At 35.9% G+C, this 22803-nt stretch overlaps 1 protein-coding gene across 2 annotated transcripts in view; it reads right to left on the reverse strand.

The window, feature by feature from the left end:
* Nucleotides 1-4482: 4482 nt before the first annotated feature.
* CPSF3 (cleavage and polyadenylation specific factor 3) overlaps nucleotides 4483-22803 on the reverse strand; it is a 62329-nt gene continuing 44008 nt past the window's right edge. For both annotated transcript variants that reach the window (XM_072634255.1, XM_072634256.1), the window contains exons 14-18: nucleotides 18269-18363; nucleotides 15828-15915; nucleotides 10143-10212; nucleotides 5372-5468; nucleotides 4483-4674 (exon numbers count right to left, since the gene is read on the reverse strand). In XM_072634255.1, the coding sequence (XP_072490356.1) occupies nucleotides 4573-4674; nucleotides 5372-5468; nucleotides 10143-10212; nucleotides 15828-15915; nucleotides 18269-18363 (452 nt within the window). In that variant the 3' untranslated portion in view covers nucleotides 4483-4572. The remainder of the gene's footprint in view (nucleotides 4675-5371; nucleotides 5469-10142; nucleotides 10213-15827; nucleotides 15916-18268; nucleotides 18364-22803) is intronic.

Consider the following 22803-nt stretch of genomic DNA (forward strand, 5'->3'; position numbering starts at 1 on the left):
GGAGTGCTTTGTGAAAGCACACAGCTAAGGCCATAGTTGGGGGCTTCAATGCATAATCTTCTTTGATCTCTTTTATGTCTAGTCCCATCCTGCATCTTATCTCACATCTTGCATCCTGCATGCTCCATCTGCCTTGAGCACTCCTTTCTACCTCATCACTGAAGGCCAGGTGTGGACAATGGGACATGGTAATTCAAAGACAAAAAAGGAGTTCCTACCTTCTGGGACCTTACATTTTGCTAGGGAGATAGCACAGGTCCTGAGATGAGTAAATGGAGAATACAAATGTATGCCACTTATAAAAAAATTTCAACAATGAACAAACCTGGCAATGGGGGTGGGGACCAACATTTGTGAGAATCTGGAAAGGTTCCTTGAAGGAGAGGCACTTGACCTGAACCATCATCCAAGCTTGGGGTGACAAGGTTGAGACTATATCCCTGAGAATTGCAATAAATCCTAATTAGGAGGATACTGTGGCTAATGGCCTTGTTCTCCAATCTATCCTCCACACACAGCTGGCTGCCAAGGTGATATCCCTATGCACAGATTCAATTGTTTTATTCCCCTTCTCAACAAGTTCCTGTTCATTCCTGATGAAAAGACCAGAGGTGAATAGAAAATCTGACTTTCAAATACAAGAAGCAAAAGCATAAGAAGGTAAACAGGAAAGAGAAATCATAAAGGATTTGATGAAGTTAAAACTATTTAAATTCTGACATGGGAAAATGTTTGTAACTCTTAAAATTTTCTCATTATTAGGGAAATTAGAAGGAATACATATACACAGAAAGCAGAGGTGTGAATTGAATGTCATGGTATGATTATGCAAAAATAAAATTAAGGCGGGGAAAAAATACGCTAGATGGGGAAAGGGAGAGGTAAAATGGGATAAATTATCTGACATAAAGAAGCCTGAAAAAGATTGTACAGGGAAGGAGAAAATGGGAGAAGCAGGAGAGCAAATGAACCTTACTCTCATCAGAACTGGCTCAATATAAACATTTAGATGGGTGTAGAAATCTATCTTGTCATACAGGAAAGCAGGAAGGGAAGGAGATGATAGAAGAGATTGGAGGAGCTGACAGAAAAGATGGCAGTTTGGGGGAGGTAAAAGTCAGAAGCAAAACACTTTTGAGAATGCACAGGTTAAAAGGAAAGAATATAAACGGGGAAAATAGGATGGAAATACATAGTTGGTAATTATTACTGTGAAAAAAATTTTTTACAGTCAGTTTCTCTGATAGACTTCATTTCTCAAACATATGGAAAACTGAGAGCCATTCCTCAATTGAAAAACTGAGGCAGTTTTCAGAGAAAGTAATCAAAGCTATCTATGGTCATATGAAAAATAATGCTATACATTAGCACTGTTGAGAGAAATGTAAATGAAAACAGCTCTAAGCTACTACCTCACACCTGTCAGGCTAACATGACAGAAAAAGAAAATGACATGTTGGAAAGGATGTGGAAAATTTGGGACACCAATGCACTGTTGTGGAACTGAGAACTGATCCAACCATCCTGGAAACAATTTGGAGGCTAGAAAACTGTGTACACCCTTTGATCCAATACCACTACTAGGTCTATAACCCAAAGAGATCGTAAATAAGGGAAAAGGATCCAAATGTATAAAAACATTTATGTAAACTTTTTGTGATGGCAAAGAATTGGAAATTGAGGGAATGTCCATCAATTGGGGAATGGCTGAACAAGCTGTGGTGTGTACTATTGTGTGTAAGAAAAGAGGAGGATGATTTGTCTTTCTATCATCAGCTTTTAGCATAAAACCTAAAATACAGCAGGTCTTAATAGACTTGTTGATTTAGCTCTTTGCAAATTATAAGTTCTCTCTTCCACATCATGAGTTTCCCTATCTCAGGTCTGCCTTAGAAATTAAATGGGGATTTTGTGGGAGTTTTGCTGGAAGCTGAAGAGGACACTGGACGGCCAGCAGAGGACAAGATCCTATGACCAAATACTTAACCCAAATTTTACAGTAAGGTACTATAAACATCACATAAAAAAAGAAAAAAATTCAGATGACTTCTCTGCTACGAAGGGTTAAAAAACTTTACACGAATTATTTCCAGACCACAAGGGCTCTGAGCTCCTAACCCCGTTGAAGTGGAAAGGACAACTGTATAAACATTTGCTAGATGCAAAGTACAAAGCTCAGTCAGTGAGCTTTCCACTGTACTATACTACACTGAGATACAGGATTGGTATGAAGAAAACTCATGCTATTAAATGTATATAAGAAGTATTACAATATATTTTCAGGCACAGATCACATGGCCTTGAGGGAAAAGGGAGTGTAAACTTTTAAAAGTGCTACAGAAATGAACTTTTTATGTTTTATTGTCAGTGCCTAGCACACACTGTTGAATAGTAGTAACCCAATACTGAATAGTAGGCAACAAATGTTGATTACATAACTAATAATCATTAGCTTGGGAAATTCTCGATTGTTTGCTTCCTTTCTTGTCCTACCTAGGGACACAAGCTAATATCAGGCTGGATGTGAACTCAGGTCTTTGTGACTCTACTTCCTCTGCTGAATAAAACAAAAAGAAATGTTAAGTACAAATGAGCTATCAGTTATTTCTTTAAAACCACATTAAAAGGCAGTCAGTAGAACCCTAAAATGACAGAAAAAGTGCTGGACCTTGAAATGTCTGTTATTGTAATCCAAGTTTGTACTTTACAGAAGAATGAAAGGACGTTCCTAAGGTCACGAAGCTGCTAAGTGAAAGTGCCGAGAACTAAACCAAAGCTTCCTAAATCCATTGCTCACAACACCACACCACACTGGAGACTATCTGGGAGGTGAACACTATTGAGGATGACTTTATGGGCCTTTCTCCATCCCTTCCAAAATCCTGTTCTACACATCTTTGGTTTCATGTCCAGAGGAAAGCACTTTGACATAGAACAAAATAAACACTTTTTAGGAACTTACTATGTTCCAGGAACTTTTCTAAACTCTTTACAAGTATTGTGTCATTCAATCTTCACAACAACCCAGGGAGGTCGTTGCTATTATCCTCATTTTTCAGCTGAGAAAACTAAAGCAGAGGTTAAGGGACTTGCCCAGGGTCACAATTAAGAGGCTGGTTATGTATTCAGGTTTTTATGTCTAGAACATTGCTACCTAGCAATCAAAGTACCATTCATATGCATCTGTCTGCTTCCGATGAAGAAGCAGGGCCTTAACTAGGGTCTGCTTGTTTGGCCCAAAAAGATATACTTATTACACACCTTCACGCTAAGCACTTTATATAGTTGTGCTAAAAATAGCCAAAACACAAAAGACAAACACGTTTGCCACCTAACATACAAAGTACCTTAAAAAATATGAAGGCCACAACAAACGTTTTTTATTTTTGAGTTTTTTTCCCTGTTTTGTGTCACATACATCATAGCTACAAGACAAATTGACCAGTAAAGGATCAAGGTGTATTAAACTCCACGGAATTGTTTTTATTTTATTTCTCTTTTAATCTGTTTCACCGAGCTAAACATTAATTTTTCTAACACCACTTTGAGATGTTTCGATAGAGCCATGATACATTAAAATGAACATAAGATTCGTTATTATTAATAGCACTTCTATATCCTTTACTGTGTGCCAGGTACTGTGCCAAGTGCTCATTTTATCCTCTAAACAATCCTGGCAGGGAGATGCTATTATCATCATCCCCATTTTTACAGTTAAGGAAACTGAGGCAAATTAAGGTTAAGTGACTTGCCCAAGGTCGAAAAGCTTGTGTCTGAAGCAGGATTTGAATGCAGGTCTTCCTGACTTTAGGCCCACCGCATTGTTCACTAGACCATCTAGTTGCCTCAGATTTGCCTAGAGAAAGGGTTCTTAATGTTATTTTGTCATGGACCCCTCTGATAGTCTAGTGAAGCCTGTGGACCCCTTCTCAAAATAATGTTTTTAAAAACATAAATATCTAAGCTCAACAGAGGAAACTAATTATACTTTATGTATTACAATTAAATATAAACTAATTATACTATGGTTTTTTTTTTTAAGTTCACACTTAACCTCTGGAGAGTAACAGGGAGAGGTGAGGAAATGAATAAGATACACAATTATTTGCAGTAACTACTAGATCAAATTAAGTTTTGCATGCATATTTTGCATGCTTAAAAAAAATCCCATATATGTTTCCCTTCCTTCAGAGGTCATACAGTTAAGATAAACTTTTTAGTCATTTGGATCTAAGCAGATTCTAATAATTTCAGTAGAAGCCACTTCATTGGAAGAACTTCTATTTTTCTAAAATAATGCATCATCTAAAGGTTGGCCACAAGTTGATGAATTTGTTTTTGGCACCCAGGGTGACCACATAAGGTGAAGAGGGGATGCAATTTGCATTGATACCACAAAAGTATCCATTTTTGAAGTATAACATATTAGTGATATTCAAAGAGTAGACATGAAATTTTTCTGTCAGAAAGTATGTGTGCCACTCCAGGAAAAGTACAGTACTTTATTTCTGTAAAGTAATGGAAACAGAATCAAAGATTACAAATATTTTAATGTACATGGAAATATAGTTTTCAATGAACTGGTGTGAGGGCCTCAAAGAGTCTTTGTGCAGCAAGTTCTACCATTTCTCGAAGAGACTCATCCTCTTCACTTCCTTCTTCACATTCGACTGTCTGAAAGATAATGGACATAATACCTCAAGTTAGAGTGTAGTTAATATAAGAGGAAATATCAATACCAGCTTAAGTAACAAACATTTCCTATACGGATGAAGATAATTTTAAAGTCAATTATCAATAGATAGACATCAGCTCCACTGTAAACTTCTGGGCATTCTATATAGATAGGTTCAGTAAGAGATAAAAATTCTGCTAAGAAATAACAAACTAAGCATAATGAATGTGTCAAAAGAGATCAATTTTGTAAAACCTAAACATTAAATCTAAAATCCTATGAGAACTACTATTTTCAAAGTTCTGATGTAAATGGCACCCTAGGAATTTAATTTAGTTTGTACCCACACAAGGACAATAATAAATTATTTTATTAAGAAATAGATGTGACAATCCAATCGGCATCTGTTTATACCAAATCTGATTTCAAATCAATAACATTCATGTAGATGCTTCTGAAGAAAAGCAAGGCACTTTTTTTTGGTTAGCAAAGTAATTTAAATCTCAGTGCTCAGATAAAGCAATGGATATCCTCCCCTCAAATATACATTAAATCATCAAAACTGTATAGATTAAAATCTGTTCTCAATTTGTAGAGATCATGAGAACCTACAAGTCCAAAGGATCTAATTTGTGCTTGAGAAACTATATGAATATCACGTGAAGTAGACTGGCTGCTTTCAACAAATACACATACTCTTGTCTCCAAGGATATATTGGCAGTCTTTCCATCCACTGTGACACTTAGAATGGATCCTTCTTTAACACTTACACAATCTTCTCCAAATATGTCCCTTCAAACAAAAAAAGAAATGATAAAATCATAATTAAGAAGTTATCAGACATAAGAAAAGCACAGAACTATAGGTAAGCTGATAAAACTATACCTCATAAAATCTAAAAAAGTTACAAAATTGATCACAGAAATGGGAAAGGGTCCCACGTGTACAAAAATATTTGTAGTACCTCTCTTTATAGCGGTCAAAAACTGGAAATCAAGGGGATGCCCATCATTTGGGGAATGACTGAACAAATTGTGGTATATGAATGTAATGGAATACTATTGTGTTATAAGAAATGATGAACAGGAAGACTTCAGAGAGACCTGGAGAGACTTATATAAACTGATACTGAGTGAAAGGAGCAGAACCAGGAGAACTCTGTATACAGTAACAACCACAGTGTGTGAGGAATTTTTCTGGTGGACATAGTACTTCGTTGCAATGCAAGGACTTAAAAAATTCCCAACGGATTCTTGAGGCAAAATGCTTTCCACATCCAGAGAAAGAACTATGGAAATGGATTACATAATGAAGCAGACTATTTTCTCTTGTGTTATGTTTTGGGTTTTTTTTTTTAAATTTAATTCTTCTATGCAACATGAATAAGGTGAAAATGCATTTAGTAAGAATGTATGTGTAGAAAAGTATAAAAATTGCATGCCATTTCAGGGAGGGAGGGGGAGAAAAATCTAAGATTTATGAAAGTGATTGTAAAAAACTGAAAACAAATTAATGAAAACAAAAAGATGGTTTGGTTATAACAGCCACAGAGTTAAGCCTAAAGTTATTGCTAGTGACTTTTTGGTTTAGTAGAAATTAAAATGACAAAAGCATAAATATTCATATATGGATATATATGCCTTCACTGAAGTGCTCCTCCCATTCCTTAATGTAACAAGGAGGTGATCTGCTTCTATCTAAGCAGAGAAGGCTGATGTGTCAGTAAGGGACCAGTTGATACAGGTCAGCTAAGTGGTTAGAGTAATGGAGTCAATAAAACTTTAATCCAGTCTCAGGCACCAGCTATGTGACCCTGGGCAAGTTATTGAAACTCTGATTGCCTCAGTTTTCTCATCTACAAAATGGGGATAATAGCACTTTGTTGTGAGGATCAAATAATAATTCAAAAGCATTTCTTCAGTACCTGGCACATAGTAAGCATGACATAAATGCCAACTACTACTACTACCACTACCATCACATCACCACCACTGCTAATATTATCATTTCAAGCTGGAGAATTATATTAGATCTCAGTGTTTACAACAGAAAGGCCATAGCTCTTCAGTGAATGAATTTTCTAACAGATAAGTACGCAAAATATTTTAAGTACAAAAAATTTTAACCATTTTTGCAAAGAAATATTTTTAAAATGACACTGGGAAAATACATTACCTTAAACAAAATTTACAAAATATAATTAGATTCTTCAGTTACCAGGGTGCCTCAGCACGGCCAATTTAAAAGTCTTTCCATTCAAATACAAATATTTCTTCTAGAATAAGTAGCTTCCTTCCACCCCTTACCCATGAACTTAGTAGGGTAAAAACGATAAGTATAGTGCAAATGCCATTTTATCTAAAATTGATTCCACTATTAAAAAACCTAACAATCAAGTATATAGAATAACCAATCAATCAATAAATATTTACTGAGAGCCAACTATGCACCAGGCACCGTGCTAGGCACTGAGATACAAAAAAGAGGCAAGAGACAGTCCCTTTCCTCAAGGAGTTTACAACAATCTGATAGGGCAGAAAACATACAAATATATTCAAAGCAAGCTAGATACAGGACAAATAGGAAATAATTAACAGAAGGAAGCACTAAAATTAATAAGAGGTGGGAATGCTTCCAGGAAAAGATAGGATTTTAGTTGGGCTTTAAAGGAAGCCAGAGAGGTCAGTAAGTGGAGGAGGGAGAGCTTTCCAGGGAGAAGGCAAGGAGAAAATACCCAGGAGGCCAGTGTCACTGGGTAGAAGAATAGGAATTGGGGAGTGAAGTGTAAGGAGCCTGGAAACACAGGAGGGACATGAGGGGCTTTGAATGTTCTCTTTACACTTGTATTCTCTCAGAACTTCAGCTCCTAGAGAGTGGGGATTATCTAATTGTTTGTATATGTAATCTCTGTTCTACACATCTAGAAAATATGTAACAAATGCCAGCTGACAGAATGAGTTGAGGCTGGTGAGGAATGTTAAGGACAACAAAAAGGTATGCCTGAGGCTATGCCACAGTCAAAAAGGGGATCAAAGAAGGGTGGGGCCCCTGGCTCAGGGTGGATGGGGCAATTATAACCAAAAACAGGGAAGGCAGCTGTTCAAATCTCATCCTGACTTTGTGACTTTAAATGCCTATTAATTGATTGGATGAAACAAAAATAGTTAATAAGGACTTTATAACCAACATAAGCAAGAAGATAAGAAAGCAACTAGCTGCCTTTGATGAATTCAAGTCACCTGATTCAGACAAAACTACTTTCTTGGGTACTGAAAGCTAGTAAGTGTGATTGCTGAGACTTTGTCAGTGATATCTAAAAGAGCATTCATGGGGGAGGGGGGATTAGAGGGCAAAAATCCCTTCAAAAAAAGGGAAGAGAATATGGACTGCAAAATTAGGCTAATAAGCTTGACTTGAGTCCTGGCAAAAATCTAGAAGTTCTAAAGAAATGCTTAGGGAAACACCTAGAAAAGGAACTTAGAAGAGTCAGGCTGGCTTTATCAAGACCATCTCATGGCCAAGTAACTGCTTTTTGACCCAGTTACCAAAATAGTGGATCTGAGGAACACTAAAGATAAAGTTTACCTGGTTTTTTAGCAAACTGCCCACTAAAGTATCTTATACTACTCTTGTGGAAAAGGTGTAGCTATAAGTTAGATGGTATATTTATAAGGATTAGGAACTGGCTGAATGGCCACAGGCAAGGAGTATTCATTAATGTTGACATCACCTTAGAACAGGGTGGAAAATGGTCCCATGGTTGGATACATGCTGTTTAACATTTCTATTAATGATTAGGTAAAGGCATAAATAGCATGCTCATCAAATTTGCAGGTAACACAAACTTGGGATGAATAGCTAACAAAATAGGTGACAGGCTAGAACACTGGATTAAATCTAGGAAGACGTAATATAACAGGGACAAAAGTATTATACCTGAGTTTAAAAACCAGACTTTAGAAGTAAAGAGGAATGGTTAGAAGGAAGTATTTTCTGAATAAAGAACATCCTTGTTGTGGACTACAAACCTAAGTCCCTTTTGTGACAGGGACCAAAAACTAATGAGATCTGGAGCTCCTACATCATGAGGCATAGCTTACAGGAATAGTAAATTAGTTGACAGTCCAATTGTACCTTGTTCTCCATTTCATACATGCAATAAATACTTTGTTTTATTCTGAGTACCACATTTAAACAGTACCTTCAAGATGAAAAGCATCCCATAGGAGGGCAACTTTTACAGTCTTAGTGATCTCATCAAGTTGGTTCAATAAGAAATGGAAAAATCTTGGATATGTCTCTCTACATATTTACATGTCTACATATTTAGTCCCACCTCTCTCAAAAGTTCCAAACCTGTATTACCAACTGTATTGTCCATCTCCACCTGGATATCCCAATAAGTGTGTCTAAAATGGCATTTAATATCTTTCCTCTGAAACACACCTCTTTGCCAAACTTTCCCACTTTTGTTAAGGTTACAGTATGAGTATTCTTTTCATCCTTAATTCTTTCCTCTTTCTCCCCAGTCTCCCCAATAAATTGTACTCAGTAGATCCTACCTTCACAATACCTCTCACATCCACTGCTAACCTTATCAATTCCCACTTGGACTATTTCAATATTATCCTTAACTAATCTTCCTGTTTCCAAATACTCGTATTTCATCATCTACACAGCTGCTAAACTGATATCCCTAAATACAGAATATATCACGTCACTTCCTCTTTCAAGAAGCTTAAATGGCTATATATTACCCTTAGGATAAATATAAAATCCTGTTTGTCATTTAAGTGTCTTCTAGGTAAAATCTCACTCCAACTTCTAGATGAATTTCACATTATGCCTCTCACACCTTCTACATTCCACTTAAATTAGCCCATTTCAGCCATTCCACCTTCTGACGGTGCTTTATGCTTTCAGTACTCTTAGACTCTTCAGCTCCCTTCAAGGTTCACCTCAGTTGCCACTTCCTATCAAAGATCTTACCATGCCATTTTTCTCATTTCTTTGAGATATTTATATTTAATACTTCTATACCTGTGCATGCTGCTTCCCCTCAGTAGGAGTTACTGAGGGATGGCCCTTGAGTATCCTCAGTATTCTTCTGTGTCAGATACACAATAAGCACTTAACATTTATTGAATATAAAAGTGCTGTGATTAAAGCAGATATTAATATATTGACTTCATAAGCAAAGATTCATCTAACACTCCTCCTCATGAGGAAGTTGAGGCTCAGAGAGATGACTTGTCCAAGGTCACAAAGGTAGATAATAGCAGCAGAACTATGATTTAAAGATCAGGTCATCTGACTCTAAATCTAGGACTCATTCTACTATATACCATGACTAATCAAAACCAGAAAACGAGTTGATGATAGAATTGCAACTAGATTCCAGGTCTACTAAATGTCACTATTTCAACCATTCAATTTCAACAATATTAAGTGATGTGAAAGTCTTACTGAAGCATAATCTCCAATCTCTTGCTGTAAATATGCATTTCTATTTTTTTTGATACCTTAGGTACTGCACCTAGGGGGAAAAGAGGAAAAGATAAGATTTAGTTCCTTTTCCAAATAAATACAAGAATAAGAGTAATTTAGTTTTTTTTGATAAGTGGTATAAATCCCATCTGGTCATAGTGTATTTTTCTGGTGATATATTGCCTTAATATCTTTGCTAATTATTTTATTTTAAAATTTTGCATCAATACTCATTAGGGAAATTGGTTTATAATTTTCTTTTTCTGCTTTGGCTCTTCCTGCTTTAGGTATCAGCTCCACATTTGGGTCATAAAAGTAATTTGACAGAACTCCACCTATTTTTCCAAATGTTTATATAATATTGGAATTAATTACTCTTATTTGGCAGAATTTACCTGTAAATCCACCTGGCTCTGGAGATTTTTTTCCTTAGGAAGTTCATTGATGACTTGTTCAATTTCTTTTTCTGCAATGGGGTCATTTAGATATTTATTTTCTCTTCTGTTAATTTGAGCAATTTATATTTTTGCAAATATTCATCCATTTCACTAAGATTGTAAGATTTACTGGCATACAGTTTGGCAAAATATCTCTTAATTATGCTTTAATTTCCTCTTCATTGGTAGTGAATTAACCCTTTTCATTTTGGATACTGGTAATTTGGTTTTCTTTTTTTTTAAATCAAATTAACCAAAGTTTTATCTAGTTTATTTTTTTCATAAAACCAGATCTTTTCAATTTTATTAATTACTCCTTTGATTTTCAGAATTTCTAATTTGGTATTTAATTGGGGATTTTTAATTTGTTCTTTTTCTAGCATTTTAAATTGCATGACCAATGCGTTGATCTGCTTTCTCTATTTTATTCATGTAAGCATTTAGAGATAAAAGTTTCCCCTAAATACTACTTTGTATCCCATAAATTTTTGTATGCTGTCTCATTTTTGTCATCCTCTTTCATGAAATTAATATTTCTATGATTTGTTGTTTGATGCACTCATTCTTTAGGATTAGATTATTGAATGACTAATAACTTTTTAGCCTATCATTCCATGGCCCTTTATTACACGTTAATTTTTATTGCATCATGATCTGAAAAGGATGCACTTAATATTTTTGCCTTTCTGCATTTGATTGTGAAATTTTTATGCTGTAATATAGTCAATTTTTGTAGGTGCCAGATACCTCTGAGGAAAAGGTATACTCCTGTCTATCCCCATTCAATTTTCTCCAGAGGTTCATTAAATCAAATTTTTCTAAAATTCTATTCATCTCTTTACCTTCCTTGCTGTTTTATTTTGTAGTTAGATTTATCTAGTTCTGAGTGGGTGAGCTTGAGGTCCTCCTATTCAATAGTTTTGTTGTCTTATTTCTTCCTGTAACTCAATTAACTTGTCTAAGATTCTGGATGCTATACTACTTGGTGCATATATGTTCAGTACTGATACTACTTCACTGTCTATGTTACCTTTAACAATATGTAGTTTCCTTGTCTTTTAATTAGATCTATTTTTGCTTCTGCTTTGTGTGAGAACAGGATTGCTACTCCTGCTTTTTTTAACTTCAGCTAAAGTATAAATACATTCTGCTCCACACTGTGTGTGTGTGTGTGTGTGTGTGTGTGTGTGTGTGTCTCTGATTCAAATGTGTTTGTTGTAAACAACATATAGTAGGATTCTGGCTTTTAGTCTACTCTGCTGTTTCCTTTCATTTTATGGGAGAGTTCATCCCATTCACAGTTATGAGTACTGTATATTTTACTCCATCCCATTTTCACCCTCTTTATACTTTTCTCTCTTTCACCCTGTCCCACTTCACCACTGTTTTGCTTCTGACCACCACCTCCCCTAATCTGCCCTCCCTCCTTTTTTTCCCCCTACATCTACCCTCCTTTCTATCAGACCAGCCTCCCTTTTCTTTCTCTTTTCCCTTCCTACTTCCCCATAAGGTAAGACAGATTTCTATACCCAACCAAGTGTGCATGTGATTCCCTCTTTGAGACAAATCCAAGGTTCAAACAATGCTTACTCCGCCTCCACTGTCTCTACTGTAACAGGTCTTTCATGACTCTTCATGCAATATAATTGACCCCATTCTGCCTTTCCCTTTTCCCCAGTATAATCTTTTATTCACCCCTTAATTTTTAAAATCATCACATCAAAGTCAACTTGTACCCACACCCTCTCAGTATACTCCTTCTAACTGCCCTAATATACAATTCTCAGGAACTGCAAGTATCATCTTCCCATATAGTTTAACCTTACTGAATGACGTTTTGCTTTTATCTTTCCTGTTTACCTACTTATGTTTCTGTTGAGTGTTTTATTTGAAGATCAAATTTTCTGGTTAGCTCGGTTTTTTTCATCAGGAAAGTTTAAAAGTCCTCTATTTCATTGAATGCCCATCTTTCCCCCTGAAACATTATGTTTAATTTTGCTGGGTAGTTGATTCTTGGTTGTCATCTGAGCTCTTTTCATTTTGGGATGTCTTTTAGGAGGTGATCAATGGATTCTTTGTTAACATTTATTTTTTTTCTTAGTAGTATTTTATTTTTTTCCCCCAATTACATGTAAAGATAGTTTTCAACATTTATTTTTGCAAAATTTAGAGTTCCAAATTTTTCTCCCTTTCTCCTTCCCTCTCTCCAACACAGCAAGCAATCTGATATAGGCTATATATATATACAATCATGTTAAAACATGTTTCCACATTAGTCACGTTGTGAAAGAAGAATCAGGATAAAAGGGGAAAACCATGAAAAAGAAAAAAAACAAAGAATGAAAATAGTATTGCTTCGATCTGCATTCAAACTCCATAGTTCCTTTTCTGGATATGGATAGCATTTTCTAGGATGAGTCTTTTGGAATTGTCTTGGATCACTGTATTGCTTAGAAGAGCTAAGTCTATCATAGCTAATCAATGCAAAGTGTTGCTGTTGCTGTGTATAATGTTCTCCTGGTTCTATTCATTTCACTCTGCATCAGTTAGTGTAGATATTTTCAATGACTATTTTACTCTCTGGTTCTAGGATATCAGAGCAGTTTTCCTTGATAATTTTTTGAAAGATGCTTTCCAGGCTCATTTTTTGATTATGGCATTCAAGTAGTCTGATAATTCTTAAATTATCTCTCCTGGATCTATTCTCCAGGTCAATTGTTTACATTTTCTTCTCTCTTTTTAAAAAATCATTATTTTGATTTTGTTTGACTGATTCTTGATGTCTCAGAGTCATTAGCTTCTACTTGCCCAATTCTAATTTTTAAGTTTCAGTTAGTTTTTGTACCTCCTTTTCCATACAGCCAATGCTATTTTTAAAGGAGTTGTTTTCTCTAATTTTTGTGCTGCCTTTTCCAAGCTGTTGACTTTTTCATAATTCTCTTGCATAACTCTCACTTCTTTCCCCAATTTTCTTCTACCTCTCCTGATATTTAAAATCCTTTTTGAGCTCTTCCAAGAAGACTTTTTGGGCTTGAGATCAATTCATATTCCACTTTGAGGCTTCACATTAAGCACTTTGACACTTGTCCTCTTCCCATGTTTTGAACTTCCTTGTCACCACAGTAGTTTTCTATGGTCATTTTACCTCTCTCTTCCCCCTTCTCCCTGTGGATTTCTCTTTCGCCCTTTAATTTTATTGACACTATCCCATCATATTCAAGTCATACTTACGTCCTTTATGCATACTCCTTCTAACTGCCCTAAAAATGATAGGAAACTCTTAGGAGTTACAAGTATCGTCTTCCCATGTAGGAATGTAAACAGTTTATTCTTAAGAATCCTTTATGGTTTCTCTTTCCTGTTTACCTCTTATGCTTTCTTTATTTTTGTATTTGAATGTCAAATTTTCTATAATTAACTTGCTGAAAAGTTCTCTTTAACTGAATATCCATTTTTTCCTCTAAAGGACTATACTCAGTTTTGCTGGGTAGGTGGTTCTTGGTTGTAATCACAGATGATGTCTAAGCTCTCCTTTTCATCATGACTTTTAAGTAGTACAAAAATTCTTAAATTATCTCTCCTGGTTCTACTTTCCAGGTCAGTTGTTTTTCTAATGAGGTATTTCAATTTTCTTCTATTTTTTCACTCTTTTGATTTTGTTTCTTTTTTGATATCTCATGGATTCATTAGCTTCCACTAGCCATATTCTCATTTTTAAGTAATCATCTCCTTCAGTGAATTTTTGTACCTCTATTTCCACTCTGGCCAATTCCACTTTTTAAGGAGTTCCTTCTGTTCAGGGAATTTTTGTGTATCTTTTTCATTTGGCCAATTTGGCTTTTTAAGGAGTTCTTGAACTCAGTGGATTTTCGCCTCTATTTTACCATTTGACTTTTTTTTAAGATGTTACTGTCTTCATGTTTTTTGTGCCTCCTGTACCAAGTTGTTGATTTTTTTCATGTTTTGCACCAGTATCATTTCTTTTCCCATTTTTTTCCTGTACTTCCCTTATTTGATTTTTAAACTTCTCTGAACTATTCCAGTAATTTTTTGAGGCTTGAGATCAAGTCACACTTTTCTATGAGGCTTTGGAAATAGTAGTTTTGATTTTACTGTCTTCTGAGTTTGTGTTTTGATCTTCCCTGTCACCATAGTAACCTTCTATGATCAGGTTCTTTTTTTTTTTTTTGCTCATTTCCAGATTATTTCTTGACTTTTAACTCTATGCTAACATGGGGGGGGTCACCTCCTGGGGTGGAGATGGCCACTACTGTTCCAAACTGCAGGCTTTTCATGCTGCTATTTTTAAAGTGAGTTTTGGTGAGTCTATAAGTTTCCAGTTCTTCCAACATGATATGATATAAGGAAAGATATGTTTACTATTCTCCTGGCCTGTGTTCTAGTGTGACCACAAGCATCCTTCTCTACCAGGTAACTATGACCAGCGCTCAATTCACTTTAAGCTGTAAGCTCTGGTGGTCTAGTGCTCCTCCTTGCCCTGGGACTGAGACCTGTGTGAGCATGTGTGGGCAAAGAAACAGAGTCTTATACCCAGTGCACAAAAAGAGATCCCCTGTAAATTTTCTGACCAGTTCCCTTACTGTCTGTGAGCTGAGAGCTCCAGACAGCACTCCTGCCACTGATTCAGATGACCACAAGGACTACTGCTATTTGCTGGGGCCCAGTCTGTGCTGGTACAATGTGGTTGGACTGAGCTCTACTTTTACCCTGATGCAATAGCAGTTTCCTATTGACCTTCTAAGTTGACTCGAGCTGGAAAATTGTTTTGCCCCATCCTTTTGTGTGTTCTGTCACTCCAGAATTTGTTTTGAAGCATTATTGAAAGTTGTTTGGAGGGGAATTTGGAAGAGATTGGGCCAGTCTCTGCCTTTTTCTCTGTCATCTTGGCTCTGCCCCACTAGTAGACCATCATATTGATGAGATTATACTTTAAGCTTTCTCAGTTTTGTACATAACACATCTTAGAGAACTGTGTCACCTCCACCCCAAAATGATGGGTTTCCTCATTTGCAAAATGAAGAACCACAACCTCTACCTCTAAAGACACTTCGAATTCTAAATATATGACCATACTATTGGACTATGCCTTGTGAGTTGTAAATACTGGTTGTCTAACATACTGATATACTATAATAAATACATTACATTTCTCACAAATGATGCAATTAAAAATATTTGGTAAAATTTTGTAAAAGTATATTTGTACCTTTTTGTATTTTGGGGTTTGACTGAACTTCAAGGATCACTGTTGTTACTGTATCTGCATACATATCATTGGAAGGATTTGCTAACCACTGCAAAACAAATACTAAAATTAACAAAGGACCATAATGATCAGAGCCACTATGACACATATTAATAATGGACCGTTGGTTCTAATGTTTTTACTGAGTTAATGAATCCATATAGTAATGCAACTGGTTTGGACCCTCCCCCCACACCCTTCTTCACAAGGAAACTGATTATTTTATGGAAGACTTTTTGGGTGTCATGTAGTGTAAATTCTCAGTCCTTCAGATTCTTTTAATTTTCAAAAATGTTTAATATATTTTGGGGATGATAGGACCTGAGATTGTATTTGTACAGGAAGGGAACACTTCCTCCCAGTGCAAATTGCAGCTTTCTCTGTAACTGATAGATCAGTTGTCCAGGATGCTGAAAGTGAAGTGACTTCTCAGAGTCACAAAGACAGCACAGGCCTAGGTTGTCCTGACTCTTGAGACTAGCTTTCAATCTATAACTCCACACTCAGTAAAGCATATTTAATACTTTTACTATTAATTTTTGTTTGTCATAGGGACACTGAAAAACCCTAAAAACTCTTCTTTAGAATTTAGCGCTACATGAAATTTCTGATGCTATTTCAAATCTAGGTCCACATGATGTATTTTGGTGCCATCAATCTACTCTTTTTAGTTATCTGAAGGATACTGACCCCTAATGACCTGAGGCACTCTGAACAAAATTTATGCAAGAAACCTTGATATTTTCTTTCTAAGTCCTGAGTTGTGTACAATAATGGAATTAATTGCTACATAAATGAATTGGCCCTTGGCTGTTTCTGAAACTCTCTTCAATAGAGAAAAAAACAGAATATAAAAATTATTAGGTTCAGAAAAATGAATTACCAGGTTCTAGTATGGGAGATCTTAACCTGGGGTGCATGAATTTGTTTTCAATTTTGATAACTGTATTCCAATAACTGGTTTCCTTTATAATCCTAAGTATCCCATAGATTTAAAAAACATTATTCTAAGAGGGAGTCCATAAGCTTCACCAGACTTCCAAAAGGGTTCATAAGAGAAAAAAAAAAGGTTAAGAATTCCTGCTATAGCAGGAAATTTGTGATTTTAGCAAAAGAATAAATATAAAAGTATACACATTCCAAAAAAACAACTAAAAAAATCCCAACAAAATACCTGAAACTCCAAACAAAGCAAAATAACAAAAAAATTATCTATTTCAAAGTAGAGTAACAGAGAAAAACACCTTTAAAAAAACTTCTAAAATAGCTAAGTTCTTCCTCCCTTTTTGGACATTAATGCTCTGTTTGTATCATGAACTCCAGGCTATTATCTCCACTTTGCTGTCTCTTCTTATTTGTTTATCTTAAATGCAATCAAAAAGCATCAGTAAAAGGGATTCTTTTACCTCACTGGCCACCCCCCTATTCAAGATGTTTGTTGCCAATCACAGCTATTTTATATCATATACATGCATATATATACACACGCATACATATACAAATATGTATGTATGTATTAATGTTCAAGTATTTTTAAAAGCACCATATTATGGACAGTACTTCTTTCACCTCTTCCCAATGCCATTCTGACTTTCTATTTCTCGTTGTCTGGTCTATCCATGATTGAATTTTTGTTACCTTTTCCAAAGACATCTATATATTTAAATAACAGAATCTTCACAACCATATTAGTAATCAATTTTGTTAAAGGAACTGCTCATATGGCTATATCTTTCATAATGTTCCTTTTACTTATCTAACAAAAGAAGAGTAATTTAGAGAAATTCATTGGTTGACTTCCACTGTCATCAGAACTGACATGTACATGCTTGAGATAATGTGAATAAAATCACAGATGACCATTCTAGGATCCTTAGTTCTGGGGTTTACTTTCACCCCAAAATTCTAAATGAATAAAAAGTAAAGGCATCTTAAAAATTGGAAGCAAATGATTTAACTTCATAAATGTACCTTCCCCTTCTATTTGGGTTCCTACTATCCTGTTACAGTAAGTTGAGATTCCACTACTAAGAAGTATGTACATCAAAGTCAAAGATTATTAGCTCTTTTGAAGTTTTGGCCCTGTTTCATTCCATAACACAATCCCATGAGAGAACTGTATGAAATCCTTTCTAGAACTGGAGAATTTCAATACAGACTGAGACAACTGGAGATACAATGAAGTAGCATGAAAGCAGAACTGGAATTGTGAGTAAAAATGTGCTGTAACTATGTGTGAATAAAATAAGTTTTCTGTAACAGTCATTCCTAATGTAATTATTACTACAGAAACTCAGATTTAGAGTAGCCAGGGACTAAGAACTGATATTTGAAAGGATGTTTAATTTTTTTTCTAATTTCATGGAACTAATTTTCTGGTGAATCTTTTTTACTATGCTTACCTCTAATACTACCATGCCTGGTTCCTGTATTACAGTAATATTTTTGAATACTTTCAAAGCTGGTTTTTGCTGAATGTCGATTTCTTCTACATCACCTAAAAAAAAAGGAAACTTGGTTATAATGTACATATAAATTTTCTGTTAACCTTTTTCCTAATGTTTAATTTCTATGCCTATGCTTTAGAATTTATTGTCATCTTGATTGTAAATCACCTATATTTGCCCTGTGTCCCTTCCCTCTCTACCTCTCAGAGTCATCCCATGTAACAAAGAATATTTTAAAAAAAGAAAAGAAACAGCAGAAGAGGAAAAAAAATCAGTAAACTGATTAGTATATAAAAAAATCTGAAAATTTATGCAATGTTTGACATCTATGGACTTCTGAGCTCTGCAAAAGAGTGGGGAGTGGGGGAAGAGAGCATCTTCTCATATCTCTTTGTTGGGGACATGCTTACTTATTGCATACATATTTTTAATTTCTTGCAACACATTACACGTAATACTATAATGCAATAGTAACAGTATAATGCAACACATTATATGGAATACATATATTACTATAGTAATACCATAACATTCATGTACCAGCTTATTTGGCCATTCCACAATTGATGGACAACATATTTTGTTTCCACAAAAAGTGCTACTATAAATATCTTGATGTACACAGGGTCCATCTTTGTGTCACTGAACTCCTTGGGTCATATGCCTCACAAAGGAATCTCTGGATCAAAATGTATTGACATTTTAGTCATTATATTTACACAAATTCAAATCACTTTCCAAAATGACTACGCTATCATAGTTCCACCAATAATGTACCAGGTGTGCCTATCTTCCAACAATTTCTCCAACTCTGACTATTTCCATGTTTTGTAATTTTTGCCAATGTGCTAGGTATGAGGTGAAACTTCAGGGACGTTTTCGTTTGCATTTCTTATCATTAGTGATTTGACGTAGTTTTTCACATATTAATATAATAGTTTACATTCTTCTTCTGAGAAGTTTTTCATGGAATTAAATGACATTTTATATTTTTCAACTGTTTCTAGCCCTTGTTTGGTTAAAAATACATCTCCTACTTATATGGACATACCAAAATTATCTATAAGGATAATATATTATTTCACAATGAATTCCTTTCAGCATGGCTCCTTCCCATCTTTTGTTTTCTTATACCTTATTTCCTCCCATTTAGCCTTCAATTCATTGACACTAGCCTCTTTGCTGTTTCTGGAACAAAAAAATGTCCTCTCCCAATTGGGCATTTTCAATGGCTATACCCTATTACTTTCTTTCCTTTTTCTTCTTTGCCTCTTGGCTTCCTTCCCTGAAGTCTCAGCTAAACTTTTACTGTCTGTAAGAAGCTTCTCCTAGTCCTCCTTAATCTTAATACCTTGCCTCTGAGACTATTTTCAATTTTTTTGTAGTTTACTTGAGAATGCTTGCAAATTGTGTCCCCCATTAGACTATGAGCTCCTCAACAAGAGGGACTATTTTCTGCCTTTCTTTGTATCTCCAGCTCTTAGCATAATACCTTAGTATAACACATAATACACAACAGGCACTTAAAGCTTGCCAAATTGCAGTAAATCTTCTAAATCAGAGTTCAGGACATATATATAAATACTAAGTTCTGTACTCCAGGAGGTGATTTTACACTAATGATACAGGATAGCTTAATAAGCATACATTATGTGTTAGGCTCTGTGTTAATTTCTGAATAAATTAAGAAAAATTCATAGCTTACATTCAATAGAGACGACAAGTTAGATAAAATTAGCAAACACAAAAAACAGAGCAGAAGGAAGGTCTCCTAGCAGCAGAGGGGACTAGGAAAGGCCTTGTGAAGGAGGTAGTGCTTGAAGCCAAATTATAAAAACTAAACAAAGGACTTTATATTTGGTCCTGGAAATAATAGAAAGTCACCAGTGTTATAATGAATCAAAGGGTGATGTGGTTAGACCAATGCGTTAGAAAAATTATCCTGGCTAACGAGTGGAAGAAAGGGCATGATTTGAGGCATGGACTATCAATGATGGTGGTAGCTGTGTGAGTGGAAAGCAGACACGGGAGAAATGTGGATAAAAAAAACTATACAATTTGGCAACTGACTGAATGAGATGCAAGAGAGAGGAGTCAAAGATGATACCAAAGTTTTGAATCAATGTGATTTGAAGGATAATGGTGGGCACAACAGTAATAGGGAAGTTCAGAAAACAGAAGGGAGCAGGGAAGAGGGAATTATGAATGCTGTTTTGGATACGCTGAGTTTAAGATGCTCATGAGCCATCTGGTTGAAAAGATTGCAACAAAAAACTGGTGATGAAAGACAAGAGCTCAAAAGTCTAGGGATGGATTAATACTTCTGGAAATTATTTTCATAGGGATGACAACAACCTACAGGAACTGGTGAGATTACCAAATAAGAGAATATAAAGAGAAAAGAAAATAAGATTCAGAGCAGTCCTCTGGGGATACCCTCAGCTACTGGCACAACATGAAGATCCATCATAAGAGACTGAGAAAGAATGGTCAGAGAAGTAGAAGAATCAAGAGCAGAGTCATGAAAAATACAGAGAAGGTGGCTAAGAGTGTCGTCTGCTGCGGAAGTCAAAGAGGACAGTTGAGAAGAGACCACTGGGTTTGACAATTAAGAGAACAATGGTAGCACTGGTAAGAAACAGGTTTAGTTGGGTGGAAAAGAAAGTGAGAGAAGAGGAAGTGGAAGCACCAATTTTAGATATTGTTTTTTCAAGATTAGCAGTAAAGGGAAAAAAGCAAAGCATCCCTTGAAACAAAGAAAAAAAGGAGAAAGCAAGTCAGCAAAACTACCCAATACATAAACAGAATGTGACAGTAAGTGTAATGTTCTATAACCAGATACTCCCCCCCTCTACAGAGAAGGGAAGAATGTTGACTTTCCTGTTTTGGAACAAAGCTTTGTCATTAAAAATACACAACGTTCAGTGTTACGGGGTTTCTCAGTTCAATGACACTGTTGCATACATTGCGTATAGTACTTGCCTGATTCTGCTTATTTTATTCTGAACCAATTCTCATGCTAAATTCTTCAAATTCAACATTTCTTACAGCTTAAAAATATTTTAACAACCCATGCATCACAATCTGTTTAGATAATCTCCAACTGATGTTTACAATTTTTTGATACCACAGAAAGTGCTGCTAGGATCTTTCTATCTTTAGCCTTCTCGGGATATAATGACCAGCAGTCAGAGTAATATCTGGGTCAACATATCTGGCAATGTTAGCTATTCAAAAAAAAAAAAAAAAGCATGTTTCCAAATTTCTTTCCCTACCAACAACCTATTAATCTGCCTACTTGTATTATTTTTGTCAATTTGCTAAGGGTGAGAAAAAAACCTCCAAGTTGTTCTGATCTGCATTTCTTTTACCAGTGCCTAGATATAACCCATCATAAGATGAATAATTTGCAATTTTTCTAAAAATTGTTCACATTTTTTCACCACATTCATTGGGGAACAGATCTTGGTCTTACATATTTGATTGGTTGGTTCCCTAATTCTCAGACATTAGAAATAATTGATCTCAATATTTTCCCAATTTAATTTATCTTATTATCGTAGTTATATGCTTTGTTCATGCAACAGCTTTCCAATTTCATGTAATTCAATTACCTTTTTGACAGTTTTATTTTTTATTTCATGGAAAACCTCTTTCTCTAGCCATGCCTGTGAATCTTGTTCTCTAATTATTTTTTATTCTGTGACTTTTCCTATTTAGACTGGTATACAGTGCAAGATGTTAGTTTAACCTTAACTTACAAACCATTTTCAAAGACCAATGTTTCACGCAACACAAATGAGGATTCCCTAAGAAAAGCTCAATGCTATCTCAATTATATAGTTTAGTACATCACAAATTGTAATTTCCATGATGTGGACATTCCCTCTATCAATACAGACCCTTAATATAGTCCCTTTAGGACTCAGAAGACAGTATTCATGAGTAGCTATAGCTGAAAAAAAAATGCATCACTTGTACGTTTTCTACTGAGGAGCCTCTTCAAATGTTGCTAAACTGGTTCTCAAATGATACAAATGGTCTACTGCAAGGCCCATGTTAAAAACTTTCCCAGCTTAGTAGTATCTACCACAGCCCTTGAGAATTGTAGGATCACTTCCATGTCATCAACAAGTATTAGAGACGACACCGAGGGGAAGAGATCCGAGAGGGCTACGGGGACGGGATCTCCAGCGGCCACGCGGGTCCCCCCACCCACAGAGGGACCTGCAAACCTCTCGCAAAAGGTCCGTCGCGCTGCAGACGCAGTGCCCAGCCCGGACCTGCGGCGGCGGCCGCGGCTCCGAGAGACATGGATCTGGGAGGGCTCCAGAGACGGGATCTCCAGCTGTGGCACGGGCCCCCCCACCAACAGGTGACTGACGGGGGTAGGTGAGAGAGTCTCTTTGGTGGGTCGAGAGGGGAGTGGGGTGCCCCCATGGCTCGGGCCCCCCCAGGAGATAGAAGCTGAGAGGCGGCTGCAGACAGGG

Source organism: Notamacropus eugenii, chromosome 1, assembly GCF_028372415.1.
Source record: "Notamacropus eugenii isolate mMacEug1 chromosome 1, mMacEug1.pri_v2, whole genome shotgun sequence".
NCBI lineage: Eukaryota > Metazoa > Chordata > Mammalia > Diprotodontia > Macropodidae > Notamacropus > Notamacropus eugenii.